At 40.4% G+C, this 20709-nt stretch overlaps 1 protein-coding gene across 1 annotated transcript in view; it reads right to left on the bottom strand.

Moving 5' to 3' along the window:
• The window catches only part of JAKMIP2 (janus kinase and microtubule interacting protein 2), a 240955-nt gene that overhangs the window by 80244 nt on the left and 140002 nt on the right, over positions 1-20709 (bottom strand). The window contains 7 exon segments of the mRNA XM_043987296.1: positions 295-393; positions 1759-1833; positions 1835-1867; positions 1869-1927; positions 1930-1954; positions 8495-8509; positions 12935-13432. Coding sequence (XP_043843231.1) covers positions 295-393; positions 1759-1833; positions 1835-1867; positions 1869-1927; positions 1930-1954; positions 8495-8509; positions 12935-13432 — 804 coding nt within the window.

Raw genomic sequence — 20709 nt, 5'->3', positions numbered from 1 at the left:
CAAAGATACTGGAGTGGTTTGCCATTTCCTTCTCTAGATAATTTTATAGATGGAGAAACTGAGGCAAACAGGGCTAAGTGACTTGCCCAGGGGCATGCAGCTAGTAAGTGTCTGAATTCAAGTCTTCCTGATTCCAAATCTAGTGTTCAATCCACCTAGCTTCCTTGCCTAGCTGACTATTATGGACACTAACTCTTTACAGTGACTACGAGATTATGGTTTGTTCTTTCACTATTCAAGCTGACTTGAAGCATCCGAGACTCCCAAGAGAAGCAAAACTGGCTTAATACACACCAACTCATTTCTTTCATCTCCAAGCAATGTATTTCTATCTTCTAGCTTCCTTATAGTGGCATTCAACTCAGCTATTCTCTTCTGGTTTCTTCGTAAGTCCTGTAAACAAAACAAAATCAAAACACTTTTCATCAGTCCTCAGGAAAATAAAATCTTTGTGGATTTCTCTTCCCAGACTGGAAGACTGATAACCACATATTTTCTGGGTCATTCTCCCATCCATTCAAGGTCAGACTTGGACATCTGAAGGGGCGGCTAGGTGGTGCAGTAGATAAAGCACCGGCCCTGGATTCAGGAATACCTGAGTTCAAATCTGGCCTCAGACACTTAACACTTACTAGCTGTGTGACCCTGGGCAAGTCACTTAACCCCAATTGCCTCACTAAAAAAAAAACAAAAACAAAAACAAAAACAAAAACAGACTTGGACATCTGGGAGAAGAAATTCCCTACTATGTGTCTTAAGAAAAGAGGAACTACTAGGACAATTTCAATATAAGACAGTCCTCCCATTGGTACAGATTACAACCTTTCTCCAGCTTGGTAGACCATCTTTAGGAGTGATTGTGACCCACAAAATTCTTACCCTATGGCTAACTTGCTGATGAAACTCCTTCAGCTTAACTAGGCTGGTCATCAGATGGCAGACATACAGACTTCTAGGGACTTTTTCATCTTGGTTAAACTCTGCCTGAACTTGTGTTCCTTTGCCATAACCTTGAGAACCCAAGGTCAAAGCCAACTACCGTGAGACCTTAAAGTGGAACTCAAGTTGAGATACTGAAAATAACAAAATTTTTTTAAAATTTCATTTGAGTTATTCAGTGTATGATAGGTTTTAAATAATTTGTCAGATGAGCTTGCAGGTCTCATATAAAAAAAATAAATCATGCATATATACTCATTTCCATCACTGTAGTCCTAAAAGTAATTTCTCTACTAATGATAGACATTGAGGGAATTTAGTGGGTAGTTAAATTGTACTAGAAGCTTTTAGGCAGCCATTCCAAAGATTTCAATCCACTAATGGCTCTTTTTGGAATCAACAATGGATGATAAATGTTGACCCCTGTAGATTATGAGTCTCTATTCTGACTGCTCCCACAGGGGAAAATTACCAGTCTTGGCTGGAGGCAAAGTCTTTTTCCTCCAACTTCTGATTCTGACCACAGGTTGGAAGCCAGGCAGGTGTGCTGGGGCTAAAACCACAGCTATAGGAGATAGGAAGAGAGATTTGTGAGTCTCCTGGGGCAACGCTAATGGGATGCCAACCAGAATGTTGCTTGGAGTTTAGAAACCCCCATTATCTGGATGCTAGTGGTTTTTGTAGGGGGAGTAGGATTGATTTTCTCTGAGGTGAGCTGAGGGGGAGGAGGGTGGGGAAGAGCCTAACAGGCAAACTATAAAGTTGGATAGAGCAAATAAAAGATGGCACCAGGGTTCACCTCCTCGGGAGCAGACTTACAGGGCTGCCGCAGTGGTCAGAGCCGTCTCCGGCTCTTCCTGGAATTTCTCGTTTGGGGCTGCTCATGTTGCACTCAAGCCTCCTTCACCAGGAAGAGCTGCTCATCCAAAAGCCTCCTTTTGCAGCTGGAGTTTCTGGACGTAGCCTGTCTGGGTCTCCAGCTCTTTTCCAGGGAAAAGATGATCCTGTCCTTGGCCTTGATTCATCCATCTAAATGAAAGGAGAAACAAGTCAAGATCATAGCACCACAAGATGATAGACCTGGAAGAGACCTTGTGGATCTATGCTGCGAAACCTCTTTTTTTACAGAGAGGAAATTGAGGCATTGAGACAGGAGGAGATAGGTCATGGAGATAGTAAATAGCAGAGTCACAGACAGTGAGAGAAAGACTAAGGACTTGGTCTCAAGTCTTATGCTGCCAAATGTAATTCTTTCCACCACATTATGCTTCTCCCATTCGATGAGAACTAGAAGGGCAGTAGCAATGAGAGATTAACCTGTTTTCCTGATCACCAGTCCTTTTGCTACTGATAATGTGCAGAGTTTAATGGATAATATTCATCATTCATCTGATAGGATTAGAGAATTTAACAATTAGGGGCCCTTAGATATCAATAGGCTTGAGCTCTGAATTTTACAGAGTAATAAAGTGGCCCGGAGAGGGGAATATACCCACTGCTTGCAAAACCAGTTAGGAATTGGCCCAAATTCATATTGGAAGTGACAAAACTGGGACCTGAATCCAGGTCTTCTTACCTGAAATTCAAATTGTTTCCCCTATACAAGGTGTCCATATTATGGGACCATGTAGAGTGGGAAGGGTCTTTTGAAAACTATTAATCCAACTCTTTTCATTTTATGAATGAGGAAAGGGAACAAAACATTTATTAAGTGACTATTATGTACCAGGGATGAGGAAACTGAGGCAAACAGGACTAATTGACTTGCCCAGGGTCATAAACCTAGTGCAGCTTGTGGTCATAGAAAATTGACAGAAGTACTGAGAAGTTTAATGAGTAGAGGTGGGAAAAGTAGGGAGGAATGTCATAGCCAGTATGTGTCAGAGGCTGGATTTCAATCTAGGTCTTCCAGACTCTGAGGCCAGGTCTCTATCCACCACATGAGAGGCAGATAGATAGATGATAGCACAGTGGTTAGGATGCTTGGCCTAGAGTCAGGAAAACTTGATTCAAAATGGAGCCTCAGATACTTACCAGTTGAGTATGCCTAGGGGAATGACTTAACTTCCATTTGCCTCAGTTTCTTCAACTAAAAATTGAGGATAATAATAGCAGGGTCATCATGCGGATCAAATGAGATATTACTTGTAAAAAGCACTTAGCACAGTACTGGCCACATATATAAATGCTTATTCCCTTCCCTACACCTTGCTGCCTCTCATCTCTAGTTGGGTATAATAATGTGTGCACAATTTACCTCACTTGGTTGTTAAGATCAAATGAGATAGAGATGTAACACCCTTTATGACTCTACAGGGTTATGTGAATGTTAACAATTAGATTGTAAGTTCCCTATTAAACCATGAACTCCTTGAGAGCAGGGACTGTCTTTTGCCTTTGTTTGTATTTTCTGTGCTTAGCACAAAGTCTGGAACATAGTAGATGTCTGCTAAATGCTTATTGAGTGACAGTAATAACCTATATTTTGGCATTAATAAGATGTTCTAGTGATTATTATAATGAATATAACCCCCCAGAACCTGTTGGAATTTGTCTCGGGGCTACCTTATGTGGAACATCCTCATTGGCAAGATCACAGCTCTGCCCAGACTCTGATAATTGTGAATAGATTATGTGGTGTCATGGAAAGGGCTCAGGTCTCATAGTCAAAAATGAGGTTTGAAGCCTGCCTCTGACACTTATTGGTTATCAGGGAGCCAGGTAGCACAGTGCATTGGGCTTGGAGTTAGGAATATTTGAGTTTAGATCTGCCTGATTACCTGTATGACCCTGGGCAAATCATTTAACTACTGTTGTTCCAGTCTCCTCAAATGACAAAATGAGGATAATGATAGCACCTATTCTTATGGTTTTGTTGTGAGAGTGAAATGAGATCATATTTGTAAAGTGCTGAGCACAGTGCCTGGTCCATAATAGATGCCTGACAAGTATTTGATTCCTTTCCTCCCTATGCATCTGTGGTCAAATCATCTCATTTCTTTGAGCCTCACTTTCTTTGCTGGTCAAATAGAAATAGTGAGTATCAGTATTGGGGTTAGAGAGCCTGCCTCAAGAAAGACTGGGGTTCAAATTCAACTTCTAATACATGTTGACTGTATGACTCTGGGCAGGCCACTTACTTCTCAGTGTCCTTGGCCATTTCCAAGGACTCTAAGTTAGAGGACAGTGGTAGATCTCCATTGATAGAGTGCATTTCCTCACTGGGAGGTTCTTTCACTGGTGAAATTACAGATTTAGATAAAAAATTCTTTATACTTATAACATCATAGAACTGTTATAAAAAACATATTGCAAAGTTTAAAGAATTATAGAAATGTTGGCCATTTTTTATTTGAACTTAGGAAGGTATAGTTTGATTAGAGTCACATTCTTAAGCCAAGATGGCTTAATATGACTCTGGGCCCCACAAAAATTCCGAGTCCTGAGAGCTGAGAGAGATCTTGACATGTGGTCTGCTTAGCAACAACCTTAGCACCAATGCCACAAAGCCAAGGTAGAGGTAGTGGTTATCAGGGGGTGGGGTGGGGGGTGTTCCAGACAACATGGTTCAGTTTGGCAACAGTTTAGGAGTATGGATTTAGAGTTGAAAGGAACACTAGAAGCCAGAAAGAGCAGTGGTCTCATTTTACAGCGAAGCTAACTGAGGTCTGGCTAGTGTAAATGACTTTCCAAAGGGCACATAGGTAGTGAGTGACCAAGGCAGGATTTGAACTCAAGTCCTCTGATTACAACTTCTGTGTTGTTCCCATTGTACTAGACTGGGATATCAGGATTATTTGTGTGTGAGAGGTCTTTTATGCCTTGAAATATTTTGAGAACCACAAGGAAACTGAGTCCCAAGGGGCTAAAATAACTATGCCCCAGGTAACATGGATAGAATAGAGCTGTCACTCAAACCCTGGTTGTTTTGAATTAAACACAGGGCTCTTCTTATTACATCACACTGCTGTCCTTCATCACATAAAATTTCCTGTATTCCATTATTTTCTAGAGATGAAGTACAGTAATATCACTATAGCCTTTGAATATTAACATCTCTGAGGCACTGTCTGTGTCCAAGTCACTTTTATCTGTCCCCTAACTCTATTGCTACTTACTACACTATTTCAGGCCCTCATTTCTTCTTGTGTGGATTATTATAAATAGCCTTTTGACCTACCTCTTTGACTTCCTCCTCCTCCCCTTCAATCCCTCTTTCAGAGAGCTGTTAAAAGAATCTTCCTGATGCACCACTCTGACCATATCAGTTCCCCCACTCCAAAATCTCCCATGATTCCCTTTTGCTCTTTGGAGCAGGCCTTCCTGACTCAGAGTCCAGGTCACTATCCCCTCTACTACCCTATCTCTTATCTACAATAAGCGATAATAACCATGAGCTATTAACATCACATGGTTGTGCAAATCTAATGAGAGATTATATAAAGCACTTTATGAATTCTACAGGGCTATGTCAAGGTCAAACCATTGGACTCTAAAAATTGGAAGGACATCATTAAGCTCCAATTTCTTAGCCTGGTATTGCACACTCTACTCCCTTCACAGATTCTCCATTATAGCTAAATTAGACTCTTTATTCTCAGTCTCATTACAACTTCTACTGCCTCCATGCATTTGCAGAGATCTGGAAAATACTTGGGCAGCTAGGTGGTACAGTAGCTAGAGCTGGGCCTGGAGTCAGGAAGACTCATCTTCCTGAGTTCAAATCCAATCTCTGACACTTACTAGTTATGTGATTTTGGGCAAGTCATTTTACCTGTTTGCCTCAGTTTCCTCATCTGTAAAATGATCTAGAGAAGGAAATAGCAAACAAATCCAGTATCTTTGCCAAAAAAACCCTTAAATGGGGTCATGAAGAATCAGACATGACTGAAAAATGATTCAACAACAACTGGAAGATGCTCTATAGTCTGCTGATTAACATCCTTTTCTTCCTTGAAGGTTTAACCTCAGTGCTCCTTCATCCATTCATTTTATTCAATTAAACAAATATTTTCAAGTGCCTAGTATGTCAGACATTGTTCTAGGTAGTAAGTATACAAAGAAAACTTTAAAAGAGTCTCTGCCCTCAAAAAACTTGCATTGGAATGGGAGTTGACTTTCTCTATGATCTTTCCTTCTTCTGACTTTCCCAGACTACTTTGGCTCTCTCCTTTACTGCTACCACGTTCTACCTTGTACCATACTCATTTGTGGACAAGTTGTATTTCTGCTATTAGATGATAATCTCCTTGAAGGCAGGACTTGTGTCATTTTTCATGTTTGTATCCCTTTTGGAGCCAAGTTCAAGGCCTTGTGAATATTGTCATTGTAGGATAATAGACTTAGAGCTAGAAGGGACAGCAACCTTTATTGATTCCAATGTCCTCATTAACAGATAAAGAAAACTGAGGCAAAGAGGTTAAGTGACTTGTACAAGGTCACACAAGTAGTAAGTTTAAAATATTTATTGAATTCAAATGAAATTTATATGTTTGGGAGGTGGCTTCATGCTTTAAGACCAATGGGGCCAGATTTGGTGCCTGGATGGTACATTAAATAAAGCTTCTTAAACTGTGGGTTGTGACCCCATGTGGGATCACGTAATTGAATGTGGGGGTAGTGAAAAATTTGGCAACAGTAAAAGATTATGTATACCTATTTTATATACCTATATATCTGGGGCTGCATAAAAATTTCTCAGGTGAAAAGGGGTCATGAATAAAAAAAGTTTAAGAAGCCTTGCATTAAATGATGCCCCACTGACTTAAAAGAATATATATTGTTCATTGTATCACTAACTCCCAGGTGGTACGTGGGCATTGGAAACCAAAAAACCCAGTGTTGCTCTTATTTGAATCACACATTCATTTGGCAGAATGGTGACTTGGAGTTTAATTTACAGTTCTCCATGGCCCCTATTTATATTTAGATATGTATTGATATAACCTACACAGTGAACATTCAGGTAAAACATCTCTGCTGTAACTCCTTAATACAGCGAGTATTTTGCTAGTGCCCATTGAAGGACAATTTGAGAACCAGACAGATCACTGACAATTAGAGAGGACATAATGCATTCTTCCCCTGCCCCCCTGCTCCACTTCATTGATAATGAGTTTTGCAAAGCAGATGTAGTATAATGATAAAGGTTATAGATTTGGAGTCAGGAGATCGAGGTATAATCTCAACTCTCCCTCATACTAGCTACATGACCATAAGTAAGTCACTTTTATGGTTACAGTGCAGAGGACTGGCTCTTAAGTCAGACAACTTAATTTAATTTAATCTCTCTGTGCCTCAATTTCCTCATTTGTAAAGTAAATGGTTTGACCAGATGACCTTTGAGGTCCTTTACAGCTCTTAATCCATCATTTTACATCCTTTTTCAGGCCTCAGTTTCCTCCACTGTAAAATGAGACCAGAGTATGTCATCTCTATAGCCTTTTCCAGTTTGAGCAATCTTTGATTTTAAACCAACTATTTTTAAAAAAATTTGGTGAGGCAGTTGGGGTTAAGTGACTTGCCCACGGCCACACAGCTAGTAAGCGTTAAGTATCTGAGGCTGGATTTGAATTCAGGTACTCCTGACTCCAGGGCTGGTGCTCTATCCACTGTGCCACCTAGCTGCCCCAAAGAAAAGGTTTTTTTGTTTGTTTTTGGTTTTTTGTGTGAGGCAATTGGGGTTAAGTGACTTGCCCAGGGTTACACAGCTAGTAAGTGTTAAGTGTCTGAGGCCAGGTTTGAACTCAGGTCCTCCCAGCTCCAGGGCCAGTGCTCCATCCACTGTGCCACCTAGCTGCCCCTAAACTAACAAATTTTTTTAAAAATGTAAATCTCCTTTAAAAAAAAAATAAAGGACTAGGTCCTTAAAAAAAAAAAAAGACTAGGCACTTCTAGGTCCTGTTTAAATTTTTAAAAATTCCTCAACTGTAACATTGGTGGTTTTAAACTTTTGACTGCTACAGATAATTTATTATTTTTACTATTATAGTTATTTATTGATGATGGTAATAATAGTTTATATGTATGTATATTATATATATATATATATATATATATATATATATATATATATATAAAACATATGTTTATATATGTAGAGAGAGAGAGACAGAGAGAGAACTCACTATTTGCCAGGCACTGTAGTAAGTGCTTTAGAATTCTATCACAAGAATCCTGAAAGATAGGTGCTATTATTACCACCATTTCATAGATGAGGAAACCTAGGCAAAAAGAAGTTAAATGGGGGCAGCTAGGTGGTACAGTGGATAGAGCACTGACCCTGGATGAGGACCTGAGTTCAAATCCGACCTCAGACACTTGGCACTTACTAGCTGTGTGACCCTGGGCAAGTCACTTAACCCCAATTGCCTCACTAAAAAAAAAAAGAAGTTTAATGACTTACTCAGGGTCACACAGCTAGTAAGTGTCTGAGGTTAGATTTGAACTAGTCATCCTGACTCCAGGCCTAGTGTTCTATCAACTGAATCACCTAGATTGTGATGATGATTATGATGGTGGTGGTGATGGTGGTGGTGATGATGATGTTAACAACGATAATCTCATCCAACTCCCTTATTGTAGAAATGAGGACCATGATATGCAGAGAGGTGACATGTCCAGGACCATTATACTACAACAAGAAAGGATTCTCCAAAGTCATCAAATCCAACCCTTTCATTTTATAGAGGAGGAAAATGAAGCTTAGAGAAATTCAAGTACTTACTCAATGTCACACAGGTAGTAAGTGCCAAAGGTAGGATTTGAACCCTGGTCCTTGAGCTGCAAAGGCTGATTTTTTTCCACTCTACCAAGCTATTAGGTTTTCTGATTCCACACCCAATATTATGCTCCATCATAGCTTTAAAATTCTGTGGCACTTTAAAAATAGCTCTATTATTTCAGTTGGTTCTCACATAGCCCTAGCTGGGTCAGATATTATGATTCCCATGTTCCAGATACCAACACATTGCTGGGGGCTCAGTGGGATGACTTCATGATTACAGAACTAATAAATGGCAGAGCCAGTATTAGAACCCACTTCTTCTGCCACCAGTCAGTTCACTTGCCACTCTACCATTTTGCCTGATGCATATTATTCTGGTGGAATGGGCAACCAACTCCTCAGGATTCTATCAGTGGTGCCAGGAAGCTCCTTCCTCTGCCCACAGGCTAGCACCATTCTGAGGGTTTCATTACCTTAGCCTGACTTCCTTCTCTCTTTATATTCAAATGCAAGAGGGAAAGAAGGGGAAGGAGCTAATACTTTAAGTTTTATCTGTCATTTATACAAATGTAAAAATTATTTTAGGGATTGAATTAAATGGCTTCTAAGATCTCTTCTAGGTCTAAATGTGAGATGGGTTTTGAGTGAGGAGAAAAGAAGGTAGCACCTGTGTATGGGTATGTGAATCACAGAATGGAGACAGTGGGGCAGACAGATACAAACTTTGACTTCTATAAGCCTAGGCTTGTCTATAGGGGTTATAAACAAACAAACAAACAAACAAACAAAAAAAACCCTCTGCTTTGATTGTTAAAAAAAAAAGTACTGATAAGGAACAATTTCCATTATAAAAGTAAGCTAGAGTATCTATCCCACTGGTATCATATGCCAATGGAAGGAAGTCAGCAAAAAGAAATGCTTTGGGTGGCAAATCAATGGCAGAATCCATTTGTGGATTTGACCTCTAGGAAGGTCTGACTCGTAAACCATTGAACAGTGCTGCCTCCATCCTCCCACTTACCTTATATTTTCAGAGTTCATGGTCCTGCATTCCTTTCTTTTTATTCTTTTTCTTTTTTTTCAGGTTAAACATTTCTATTTATATTTTTTCTCTATTCCTCCTCCCTCCCTTCTATCAGCCAATGTAGTTAGAAAGGCCAAAGGCAGAGGAAAGCCCATGTCATCTACATGTCTTTGAGGCTTTGGGAGTGTTAGCAATTGTATTAAATGGAATCATGGGTGGAATAGTTAGAGAAAAAAGAATCATAGCTGCCAAGCTAGAAGGGAACTCTTGTCCCTGTTTTGTTTTGTTTTTCAAATGAAGAAAATGGTACCCAGAGAGAGCAAGGGAATTGCCCAAGGTGACATGGGTACTAAGTAACAGAGCTAAGATTCAGACCCAGTTCTCTAACTCCAAACCCAGTGCTCCTTCCACTACACCAAAAAACACAAAACAAAATGAAACAAAAAAATTCAAAAATGCCAATTCATCTAGAACACAGTAGGGCTGGACATGTTTGGGTCAAAAAAAGCAGATTGGCTCCATGGTAACTATGTTTGTTTCATGACTTCAATCTACAGTTTCAGTGGCTTGGAAGTTCCCTCAGACCAGTATAAATCCCAGTTCCTCCCTGATAAAGGAGATTGCCTTTATGAGTGGATGTGGCCCCCAAACCCCAAACAAACCCACTGGGCTCCCCACTTCTAGGGAAGAGCCTCTCTGTACTTAGCTGGGCTAGTCTTCGGATGAAGGACTCACATTCTACCACTGAACCTGACCAAGGCAAATACTCCAGCCTGGTAAGGCATGCCAAAGCTAGCATTCTGCTGCAATGGCCTCAGAGATGCCAGGCTTGTCTCCATGCTGTGGTATTACATTCCAGGAGGACATCAGGAGGGGAAAATCATAATAGTCACTTTACAGTTTTAAAATTTAAATTTTAATCCAATAGAGCTCCTAATTACTGTCTTGAGTGCTGGTCTTTCAAATTCCTCATTTAAAATCTATAGGTATCATCCAGGGAATGGGTTTTCCAAAGAAACCAACATGTTGGGGAGACCATCAAGTACATTCTAGTGACTGAGGGCTAATTTGATTTTACTCTAATTTTCGATTTCACATGCTAAACACTCTGGTACTGGGTGCTTAAAGGGCTTCTTTTGAAACTGTTGGTCAAGGTCACCATGGGCTGCAGTGGCTTTTGCTTACATTGGTTCTGTTGTCAAATAAGGGTAAGTGACCCACATGCCTCTTTCTTGGTGAATCAAATTAGCAAGAAAGAGCATCTCTTTAGGAGTATAGCTAAGCCTAGAAAACACACTACCAGATGGATGGCTGTTAAAGATTCTTTTTGTTTTCAATATGGCTCCAATCTTGGAAACCTTCTTTGGGGAAGGCAATTTCTATTTTTAAATCATTTGAGCTCATCTATTTTTGGCTTCTGCATTAAAGTGTGAGTCCTTGGACAGCTGACCAGGAAAATCTACTGAAGACATTCCCAGTGGCATTTTGAAAGTCACGGGAGTGACCCTTAAAAACAATCCAACCTGAATAGCTCACAAAGATAAAATGATTTGGGAAGATATAGCTATATAATAATTGCTCCCGGGGCAGCTAGATGGTGCAGTGGATAAAGCACCGGCCCTGGGTTCAGGAGTACCTGAGTTCAAATCCGGCCTCAGACCCTTCACACTTACTAGCTGTGTGACTCTGGGCAAGTCACAACCCCAATTGCCTCACAAAAAAAAAAAAAAGAATAATTGCTCCCACTTATAAAGTACTCTAAGTTAAGTAAAACACTTTGTGTTTTTGCAGGAGCCTTGTGAGTTAGATTACAAAAGTATTAGTATTCTGTAATTAAAACTAACATATGTATATTATCCCCATTTTGCAGATGAGGAAACTGAGGATGAGAGAAAAAGGGTGGCTCATATAGCAAGTGTCAAGACTGGGATTCAAGCCCACCTCTCCCGATCCCAGATTCAAACTTCTTGGCTACTTCTATTTAGACAAAAACTTATAGACATCTGGGCCAAAGAGAATCAATTTGTAAATACTTGTAGAAGCATCATGGTACAGTGGAGATAGAGCTAGACAGTGAGCGGACCCTGTGTTAGTGTTTTAGCTCAGCCACTTAGCAGCTGGGTAACTCTGAGCAAGTTAAAGTCACTTCTCTTGACCTTGATTTCCTTATCTGCAAAATGGGGATAATAATTCCAGTACTAGATATCTCATAGGATAGAGGAAAGCAAATCATGAACTTTAAAGGTTTGATAAGAATGTACTCACGGGGTCATAGGATCATGAATTCATAGCACTGTAGGGATTGTAGATCTAGAGATGGAAGAGGCCATCCAGTCCAATAATTTTACAAATGAGGAAACTGAGGCCTGTAGAGGTTAAGTGACTTGCTTAGGGCCAGAGAAGTAATCGTTTTCAGAGACAACATAGGAACTGAAATCTTCTGACAGTAGAGTTAGTTCTGCTGCTGTATTATTGACCTCATTTTGATTGAGTTGGAAACTGAAACCCAGAATGAAAGGGAGTTGACCAAGGTCATATATTAAATTATTATGCAGTTACGTGGTACAGTGGATAGAGCACCAGGCCTGGAGTCAAGAAGACTCATTTTCCTGAGTTTAAATCCAGCCTCAGACACTTCCTAGCTGTGTGACTTTGGGAAAATCACTTCACTCTGTTTGCCTCAGTTTCCTCATCTATAAAATGAGCTGGAGAAGGAAATAGCAAACCATTCTAGTATCTTTGCCCAGAAAACCCCCAAAAGGGGTCACAAAGAGTCAGGCATTACTTAAAAAACCTAATAATAAGATTTGAACCCAGGTCTTCTGCTTCCCAGTCTGATGTTATTTTTTTTATCTTCCATTATAGCTACATTTTCTATTATTATTTAGGATAACTGTAAGCCTTTAAATCCTTAGGTATTTTTATCCTTTGTAAACCTTTAAGCATCATAGAAATGTGAGCTCTTAGTATAATTAAGCATCCAGAGAGCACAGTTTCCAGGACAGAAAGGTGAAATCAAAGGACTTTAATTCCACAGGCCCAATTTTGGTGTGTGCGCGTGTGTGTGTGTGTGTGTGTGTGTATTTCATGCAATTCCCTTGTGTTTTCAGGGAAGGTTGTACATTCACCAGGTGATAGGAACAGTGATAGAGAGACACGTTTTCCAATGACCATAATATTGTGGTAATACAACAATCTCAGGAACAATGGGATTCCGTCAGCCCCTGCCAAGTAGATCTACTAACCAGTCTTCGGATGTCCCGCTCACATTCCCATTTGATCTTGGAAATGGCTTCCTGGTGGGACTGGTGCTCACTCCGCAGGTCGCCAGCCTTGATTTTGTCAGCCTGGATCATATTGTTCAGTGCCTCATCCACCTGCTTTTTGGCTGACTTGAGGTCAGTGATCTCCTGTAGAAGCTTGAGGCGTTCTGAGTCAAAGAGTTTCCGGGCCTCCTCACGGGCCTCAATTGTCAACGCTGTCCTTACTTTGTCACTGCTGCCATCCCGGAGGGCAAACAGGGCTGACTTGAGCCTCTGGATCTCCCCATCACGCACTTTGACCGTCCGTGACATCTCCTGCTCATGCTGCTTGATCAGGTTCTCTCGGACGGCCTGCAGTTCCTTCATTTTTTCCTCATGGAGTTTGGCCTTTAGCTCTGTGACCAGGACTGTGTGTTTGCGCTGCTCCAGTTCGCGGATCCGTTTGGTTTCTTGGGTTTTCTCTCTTTCGAGCTTTGCCACCTAGAGCAGAAAAGGAAGAAACGAATAAGAGAAGAACATTTATGGAACACGTTAAGGTGTGCGAGGTTCTTTATATACATTATCTGAACTTCATAGTGACCCATGAGATTGGCTCTATTGTAATCCTCATTTTACAGATGAGGAAACTGATGCTCATAGTGATGGAGATTGGATTTGAACCCATCTTCTTCCTCCACTAACTTCTTCCTTTATGCCGCCCTCCCCAAACCTCAAACTAGAAAGAATCCATTCAGGAGGGTTGGGAGGTGAGAAGTCTTCCCCACCCTTGACTTCCTCTTCCCTTGCATTTCTCCCCAATCCCAGGCCACCTAGAACTCATATGGGCTACTTGACTGCTCACATGGCTTAGATGAGATAGGAATCACCAATTTCTTCTACATAGATGGAAAGTCATTAGGCATTACCAACTGCTCTGCCACTGCCTTGCATTGTTCTTCAGGTAGTATATCTTACCATCTGCCCTGTGTCTGTGCCCTGTCATCTGACTTACTGATGTAACCTTGGGACTCCTGTAACTCGCCACCAAACTCTTAGTATGTTCAGGATTTTGCATCATATAGCCAGGCTTTCTTTTATATATTGACTCTCCCAGTTATAGTGTGAACACCTTGACAGCAAGAATTGTCATACTTTTTCTATTTGCATATCCAGTGCTTAGCACAATTCATAGCACAACCTAAACCCTTAATAAATGTTCATCCTTCCTTCCTTCCTTCCTTCCTTCCTTCCTTCCTTCCTTCCTTCCTTCCTTCCTTCCTTCCTTCCTTTCTTCCTTCCTTCCTTCCTTCCTTCCTTCCTTCCTTCCTTCCTTCCTTCCTTCCTTCCTTCCTTCCTCCCTCCCTCCCTCTCTCTCTGTTCTCTCTTTCTTCCTTCCTTTCTCCTTTTTTCATTCTCTCTTTCTTTTCTTTTCTTCCTTCCTTTCATTCATGCCAAACTATCCTGCTTTCTACTTCACAACATTTAGCAATAAATACAAAAGACAAGACAAAGCTTTTTAAAGAACTGCATTGGGGACAAAATGAAGATCAAAGAAGTAATTTAACCACAGCCTGGGGTAGAAGGGAAAACTACAAGAAATGACTGAGAGAGAGCAGAATTATTCAATTCTTATTTTGCTACTGCTATGTTTTAAACCAAAAAGAATGCTCTCTGGTATGAGAGGAATAGAAAAAATAATTAACAGGGAGTTGAGAGCCTGAAAAATTGGGAAGCATTCTAAGGCAGTGCTTATCTGTTCTCAATGAGTCTAAGTCAGCATCCCCAGGCAAACTATACCCCAAAGTGCCCAAAGAACTTGTAGATGTGATTTTCTGAGCCTCTGTCATTTATCTTTGGAAGCTCATTGAGAACAAACAGCATCACAGGACTGAAGGGAATCATTTGACTCAACTTCCATTAAAGGCCAGTGAGCTTGACTCCCATTCCTGGCAAATGGTAGAACACATTAGGGAAGGGATGATTTGTGAATATTTTAAGAAGGAAATACCCATTAAAATCCAACAGGGATTCATCAAGAATAGGCAATGCCAGACTAAATTAATTTCCTTTTCAACAAGGCTAATAGTCTGGTAGATGAATGGAATGCCATAGATGTAGTATTCCTGGCTTTCAGCAAGATGTTTGCTACAGATGCTTTTGCTGTGGTGATTGACAAGATGGAGAGATGTGGGATAGATGAGAGTAAAGGATTTGGAACTCATGAATGACTAGACCCAAATATTAGTCATTTATGGATCACTGTAAACCTAGAGGCATGACTCTCAATAGAGGGTCCTCCATGTTACTGGGGGGAATGAAATGGTGCTGGAATGAATGGATGAAGTGCTTTAAAAGGAAAACAAATCAGGGCAGCTAGGCGGCACAGCGGATAAAGCACCAGCCCTGGATTTAGGAGGACCTGAGTTCAAATCCAGATTCAGATACTTGACACTTACTAGCTGTGTGACCTTAGGCAAGTCACTTAACCCTCATTGCCCCACCAAAAAAAAAAAAAAAAGGAAAACAAATGAAAGATAAATAATACAGAGAAGCAGAAGGGAATCTTTTTTTTTTTTTTGTGGGGCAATGGGGGTTAAGTGACTTCCCCAGGGTCACACAGCTAGTACGTGTCAAGTGTCTGAGGCTGAATTTGAACTCAGGTCCTCCTGAATCCAGGGCCAGTGCTTTATCCACTGCACCACCTAGCTGCCCCCTGCAGAAGGGAATCTTAACCTGAATTAGGAAGTAGGAAGGTAGAAGAGTGTGATGCAGAAGGACATGAATGAAGACATAAGTTCATAGATTATAATGGGGCTGGAAAAGATCACCAACACAGTTGATCAAAGTTAGAAACCAAAAAGATCTAGACAAACTAGAACATTGCGTCAAATCTACTAAGATAGAATATAAAACAGATGATGGCAAAGTCCTATAAAGCATTTAGGTCCAAACAAATCAACAACAGAAGTAGAAGATATGTACAGTATAGACAAACCGTATTTGATATAGAAAGTATTTGTGGGCTTTGGTCACTATTATCAATGTGCCAGGGCAGCTCTTAAAACTAATGAAATCTTGGGCTACATTCATAGTAATTCAGTGTTCACAATGATGGAGGTGATGATTTCACTCTACTCTGGATGGCATATGGAGTATTATGTTCAGTTCTGGGTACCACAAGTTAGGAATGACATCAAAAAGCTGAGGCATGCCCAGGATAGTGAGATACTAGGAGGTGATGTCATACAAGAATTGATATAAAGAATTAGGGGTATTTAATTCGTAGAAGACTGGAGAAGCATGATAGAAGATTTTAAGTATTTGAGCTAGTATTATGGCAATTTCTTACAGCTCCTAAAGTGTTTTTATTATTCAGTTAATTTATTCCCTTTATCTCTATAGTCTAAGAGAGAAATGTGGAGCCCAAATTAATTTCTTGGCTTAGTTTATATTCTCCCTCGTAAGGCCTGGTCCTTTGAAATCATAACTCTAGTTATTTACAATGACACTACTTTATTGCACAGGCCCTCTCTATTTCTTTTGCCCTTGATAGGGCTGCAATTAGAATGGTGAGCCACTATATATAAAACTACTTTAGTGGGATTCTTATTTATTCACACATTTAATGTGGGAAAGACTAGGAGAGAAGGAAGTGGAAAGGAAGAAGGCAAATCTGCTCATTCAAAATTCCTGTCACCACACTCATGTTCTCTGCTAATATTACCTAGTTTGGTTAGAAACTGATGCCAAGAGACAGATTAAACATTTCTCTTTTTCCAGGTTTAAGCTCAACCTGTTTTCAGAGTTTGTAATTTGTGAAGTGGATAGAACATGTGTTTTTGATACTTTTGCTTCTTTTCAAATTCAATCTATTGGTTAGGTTTTAAATGGGCTCGAATGTAATGGCACAGATCCTGAGACGGAATGTTAGCCAGATGTTGGCTTCATCCTTTTGTCCCACCTTTTCCAGAGTTAAATTGGTACCCCTCAATCTGACCAATAAAGTTTTCATAGACTGTTAGTGAAGTCACTTCAGAATACTCCACTTTGCATCTGCTGCCTGCACTTGGTTTCCATTCCACAGAAAAAAAAGATTTCCCCCCTTCTCCAGGATAAGCTCATCACTTACTTCTAAATTTACCACTCATGCTGCTAACCTATTGATACCACCTCCCTTAGCTTCCTCTCCCCTCTAATTGGAGGGTAGCGGGGGAGGTGGGCGGGGGGGGGGGGAGATACCAAATTCCTTCCAATGCCTTTCTTTATGGAGGGCAGAAACTGGACTCTCAGCTCACTCCACTTTGCATCTATTGCCCTTTCTGGTTTCAGTAAGATGACCCCTGGTGTTCCATCCCTCTCCTCTTGTGTGTTGTCTCCCCCTTTAGATTGTAAGTTCCTTGAGGACAGGGAACATGTTCTTAATTTTATCCCCAGCACTTAGCACAGTGCCTGGCACATAGTAGACACTTAATAAATGTTTATTGGATTGAATTGGATTGAGAACAAGAATACTAGAGCTGAAAAGTGTCTTAGAACACAGAACTTAGAGCTGGAAGGGACCTTAGAGCTCATCTAACACCATCTGTTTCCCATCTCCATTAAGATACTAGCTGTGTGACTGGGCAAGTGACTGAACCTCTCTAAGCCTTACTTTCCTTATTTATAAAAAGGGGTTAATTATGGTACCTGTCTCATGAGGTTGCTATGAGATTAAAATGAGATAATGACTATAAGTCATTTTGCAAACCTTAAAGCACTATATAAATGGCAGCAGCAGCAGCAGCAGCAACAGCAGCAGCAGCAGTAGTAGTAGTAGTAGTAGTAAATTGTTATTTTTATTATTACTGCCTGTTCATGGGCATTACAGATTTATGAAGGAAGTAAAGAGGCTGGGAACACAGCTTTATTCACTACTCAGGTTGGAGAAAAATTGTTTCCTTAAAGTAAAATTTTACGGTTCATTGAACTGACATTTATTAAGCTCCTACTGGGAACAGAACACTGTGCAAGATATTGGGATGGGAGGTTAGGAGAGATATGTAAAGTTTAGCTAAGATATGGTCTCCATTCTCAGAGAACAATATTATGCAAAGAATGCATGTTGTGTGTGTATGTTTGTGTGTGTGAATGTAAATCTGTGATTTTATTGGTAAAGAGATCTCTTGTTGAGGAAATTTTCTTGTCTATGCTATTCTTTGAGATTTTCCTGGTGCATTGAGGGATTAAATGACTAATCCAGGGTCACAGAGCTCACTTGTATCAGAGGCAGAGTTTTCCTGACTACAAATATGACCCTTTTTCCATCTTTATCTGATCCTTTATGCCATGCGGCCTCTGATAAACACACTGGAGAAGGGAAAATGAAGTGCTATGTGAGATCATAGGGAGAAGATTGTTACCAATCTTCTAAAGGGGTTGGGGATGGAGAGAGGGCATGGGAAGTCAGGATAGATTTCATCATTCCTGCAGTGGTGGGGATCAGAGAGGAAAGCTTCTTTAGAGAGGACATGGAGGTGGATATTTGGATATTCCCTGGAATGCTTATCCAGTTCAAGATATGACAAGTTTTCGTATTTGATTCAAAGAACTGAATTTTCCCAGTCTCTTTTGCAGCAGACTTGCTAAAAATCACATGGGAATGATTGTCTCATGGTTCAGGGATAGGGGAAGGATGGACGTAGCCCCATGTAGCACACTGTTGTAGAGTTAAAAGAGTACAGTTAAAATAGGCTTAAAAATTCCTGGGAGGCCAATTATTCCCTCTGTGATGGTGGGCAAGCCATTTGACCTCTCTAGGCCTCAATTTCCTTGGCCATAAAAAGATAGAATTCAACTATATGATCTTTAAAATTTCTTCCAGCTCTAGACCCTGCTTCCTCACCCAGGGCTAAGATAAAACTATTGGAGTATAAATCCTAGAGTTTAGAGGAGGACAGAGCTTAGAGGTCATCAATTCTAATTTCTATCATTTTTCAGATGGGAAAATGGAGGCCCAGAGAAAGTCATATAATTAGTGGCAGAGTTCACAGGATGATAAAATCTCCACAATAGAAAGGGTCTCAGAGGGCACTTAGACCAATCTTATCACAAATCTCAATTCTGAATCCCAAATTCCCTATTCTTTCTACTATACAATAGTTTTATGTTATTTTATTTTAAAAATGTAAATAGATTTGGGTACATGGTTATCTTGGGTTTTAGTTGCCAATTTTGTTTGTTTTTTCATTCCTTGAAATTTTTTTAACAATAAAAATGATTTCTTCCTTCCTGTCTCCTTCCCTTCCTCTTTTCCTCCTTTCTTTCCTCCATCCCTCTCTGTCCCTTTTTCTGACTCTCTTTTTCTTTCTTTTTTCCCTTCCTTCTCTCCTTTTTTCCTTTCTTTTCTCCCTCCCTCCCTCCCTCCCATCCTTCCTCCCTCCCTCCCTCCCTCCCTTCCTTCCTTCCTTCTGCGTGGGACAATTATGGATTTGAGTCAGATTAAACTATGAGGATGGAGTCTGAAAGATACCTAGCCCCCCCCCCCCAGACTAGCTAGCCTCTCACTTTGCCTAAAAGTTAATTGCTTGTCAAATTCTCACTGTCTCCTTTAAGTTTTATTGTTGAGATAATGGATTTGGGACAGTTCTGTAAACTTTGGGGATGGGGTCTGGGAGATATCCAGTCCCCCAGTAAGTTTTATTACTTGTCACAGTTCTATCAATTAGCACTATTTACTTTACTTCTGCTTAGTTCCCACATGCCAGCTACACCTTAGTTTAAGGCTTGTAATAAACCAGTCGGCTTACTCCTCTCTCACATGTCAAAACCCCAATCCCTGTCATGGATCAATTGCAGTCAGATAAGGGGGTGATTTCTGCCTTACTCTTTCTTTGACATTCCTCAGACTTGTACCCTTTCCCCTTCTCCCCTTTGTTCTTGGACATGTCTCCATACATGGATCACGAGATGGGTACGCACCTTGAGTGAGACAGGATTGGATGTTAGATTGTGAGCTCATCCACCCTAGGTGTATGTGGGGACAGTCCTTTTCAAGATTAGTATAAAAACCTAGAGGATTGGGCCTATCTTTGCAAGACTTCAATGTGTAATTGGGTTTTGTCCGTCCTCATGAGGATGTAATAAATCTGTCTCTGCTTGACTTGTTGGTCTCCTCGAGTTATTTGGGTAAACTGAGGCAGTTTGTCCCAAACATTTCCTTCCTTCCTTCCTTCCTTCCTTCCTTCCTTCCTTCCTTCCTTCCTTCCTTCATTTCTCCCTTCCTTCCTTTACAGGTTCCTATTAATATAGTAAAAAATCAGTAAATTTGGAGTGTTTGTACCTGGGTTTCAACTCCTATTTTCTTCTGTGTGAGACTTTGGGCAAGTCATTTTAATTCTCCACTATAGGACCCAAGGACTTAGAGCTGGAAGGAACCTTAGATTTAATCTATTTCAATATTCTCATTTTATAGATAAGGAAACTGAGTCTTGGAAAGGTTAAATGACTAATCCAGTGTTTCTAAGCTCCGGTTTCCTCACCGTGTTATAAGGGACACACTTTGTAAATCTTAAAGAGCTACATACATGTAGGTAAAAGTAATATCATTTATATAGTGGCTAACATTTATAGGGCACTTTAAGGTTTGCAAAGCACTTTATAAATATTATCTCATTTTATCCTCACAACAACCCTGAGAAGGAGGTACTGTTATCGCCTCCATTTTGCAGATGAGGAAACTGAGGCAGGCAGAGGTGAAGTGACTTGCCTAGGGTCATACAGCTAATGCTTTAGGTCAAATT

The sequence above is a fragment of the Dromiciops gliroides genome, chromosome 2 (genome assembly GCF_019393635.1).
Source record: "Dromiciops gliroides isolate mDroGli1 chromosome 2, mDroGli1.pri, whole genome shotgun sequence".
Taxonomy (NCBI): Eukaryota; Metazoa; Chordata; class Mammalia; order Microbiotheria; family Microbiotheriidae; genus Dromiciops; species Dromiciops gliroides.
This window is presented reverse-complemented; position numbering and strand designations above follow the sequence as displayed.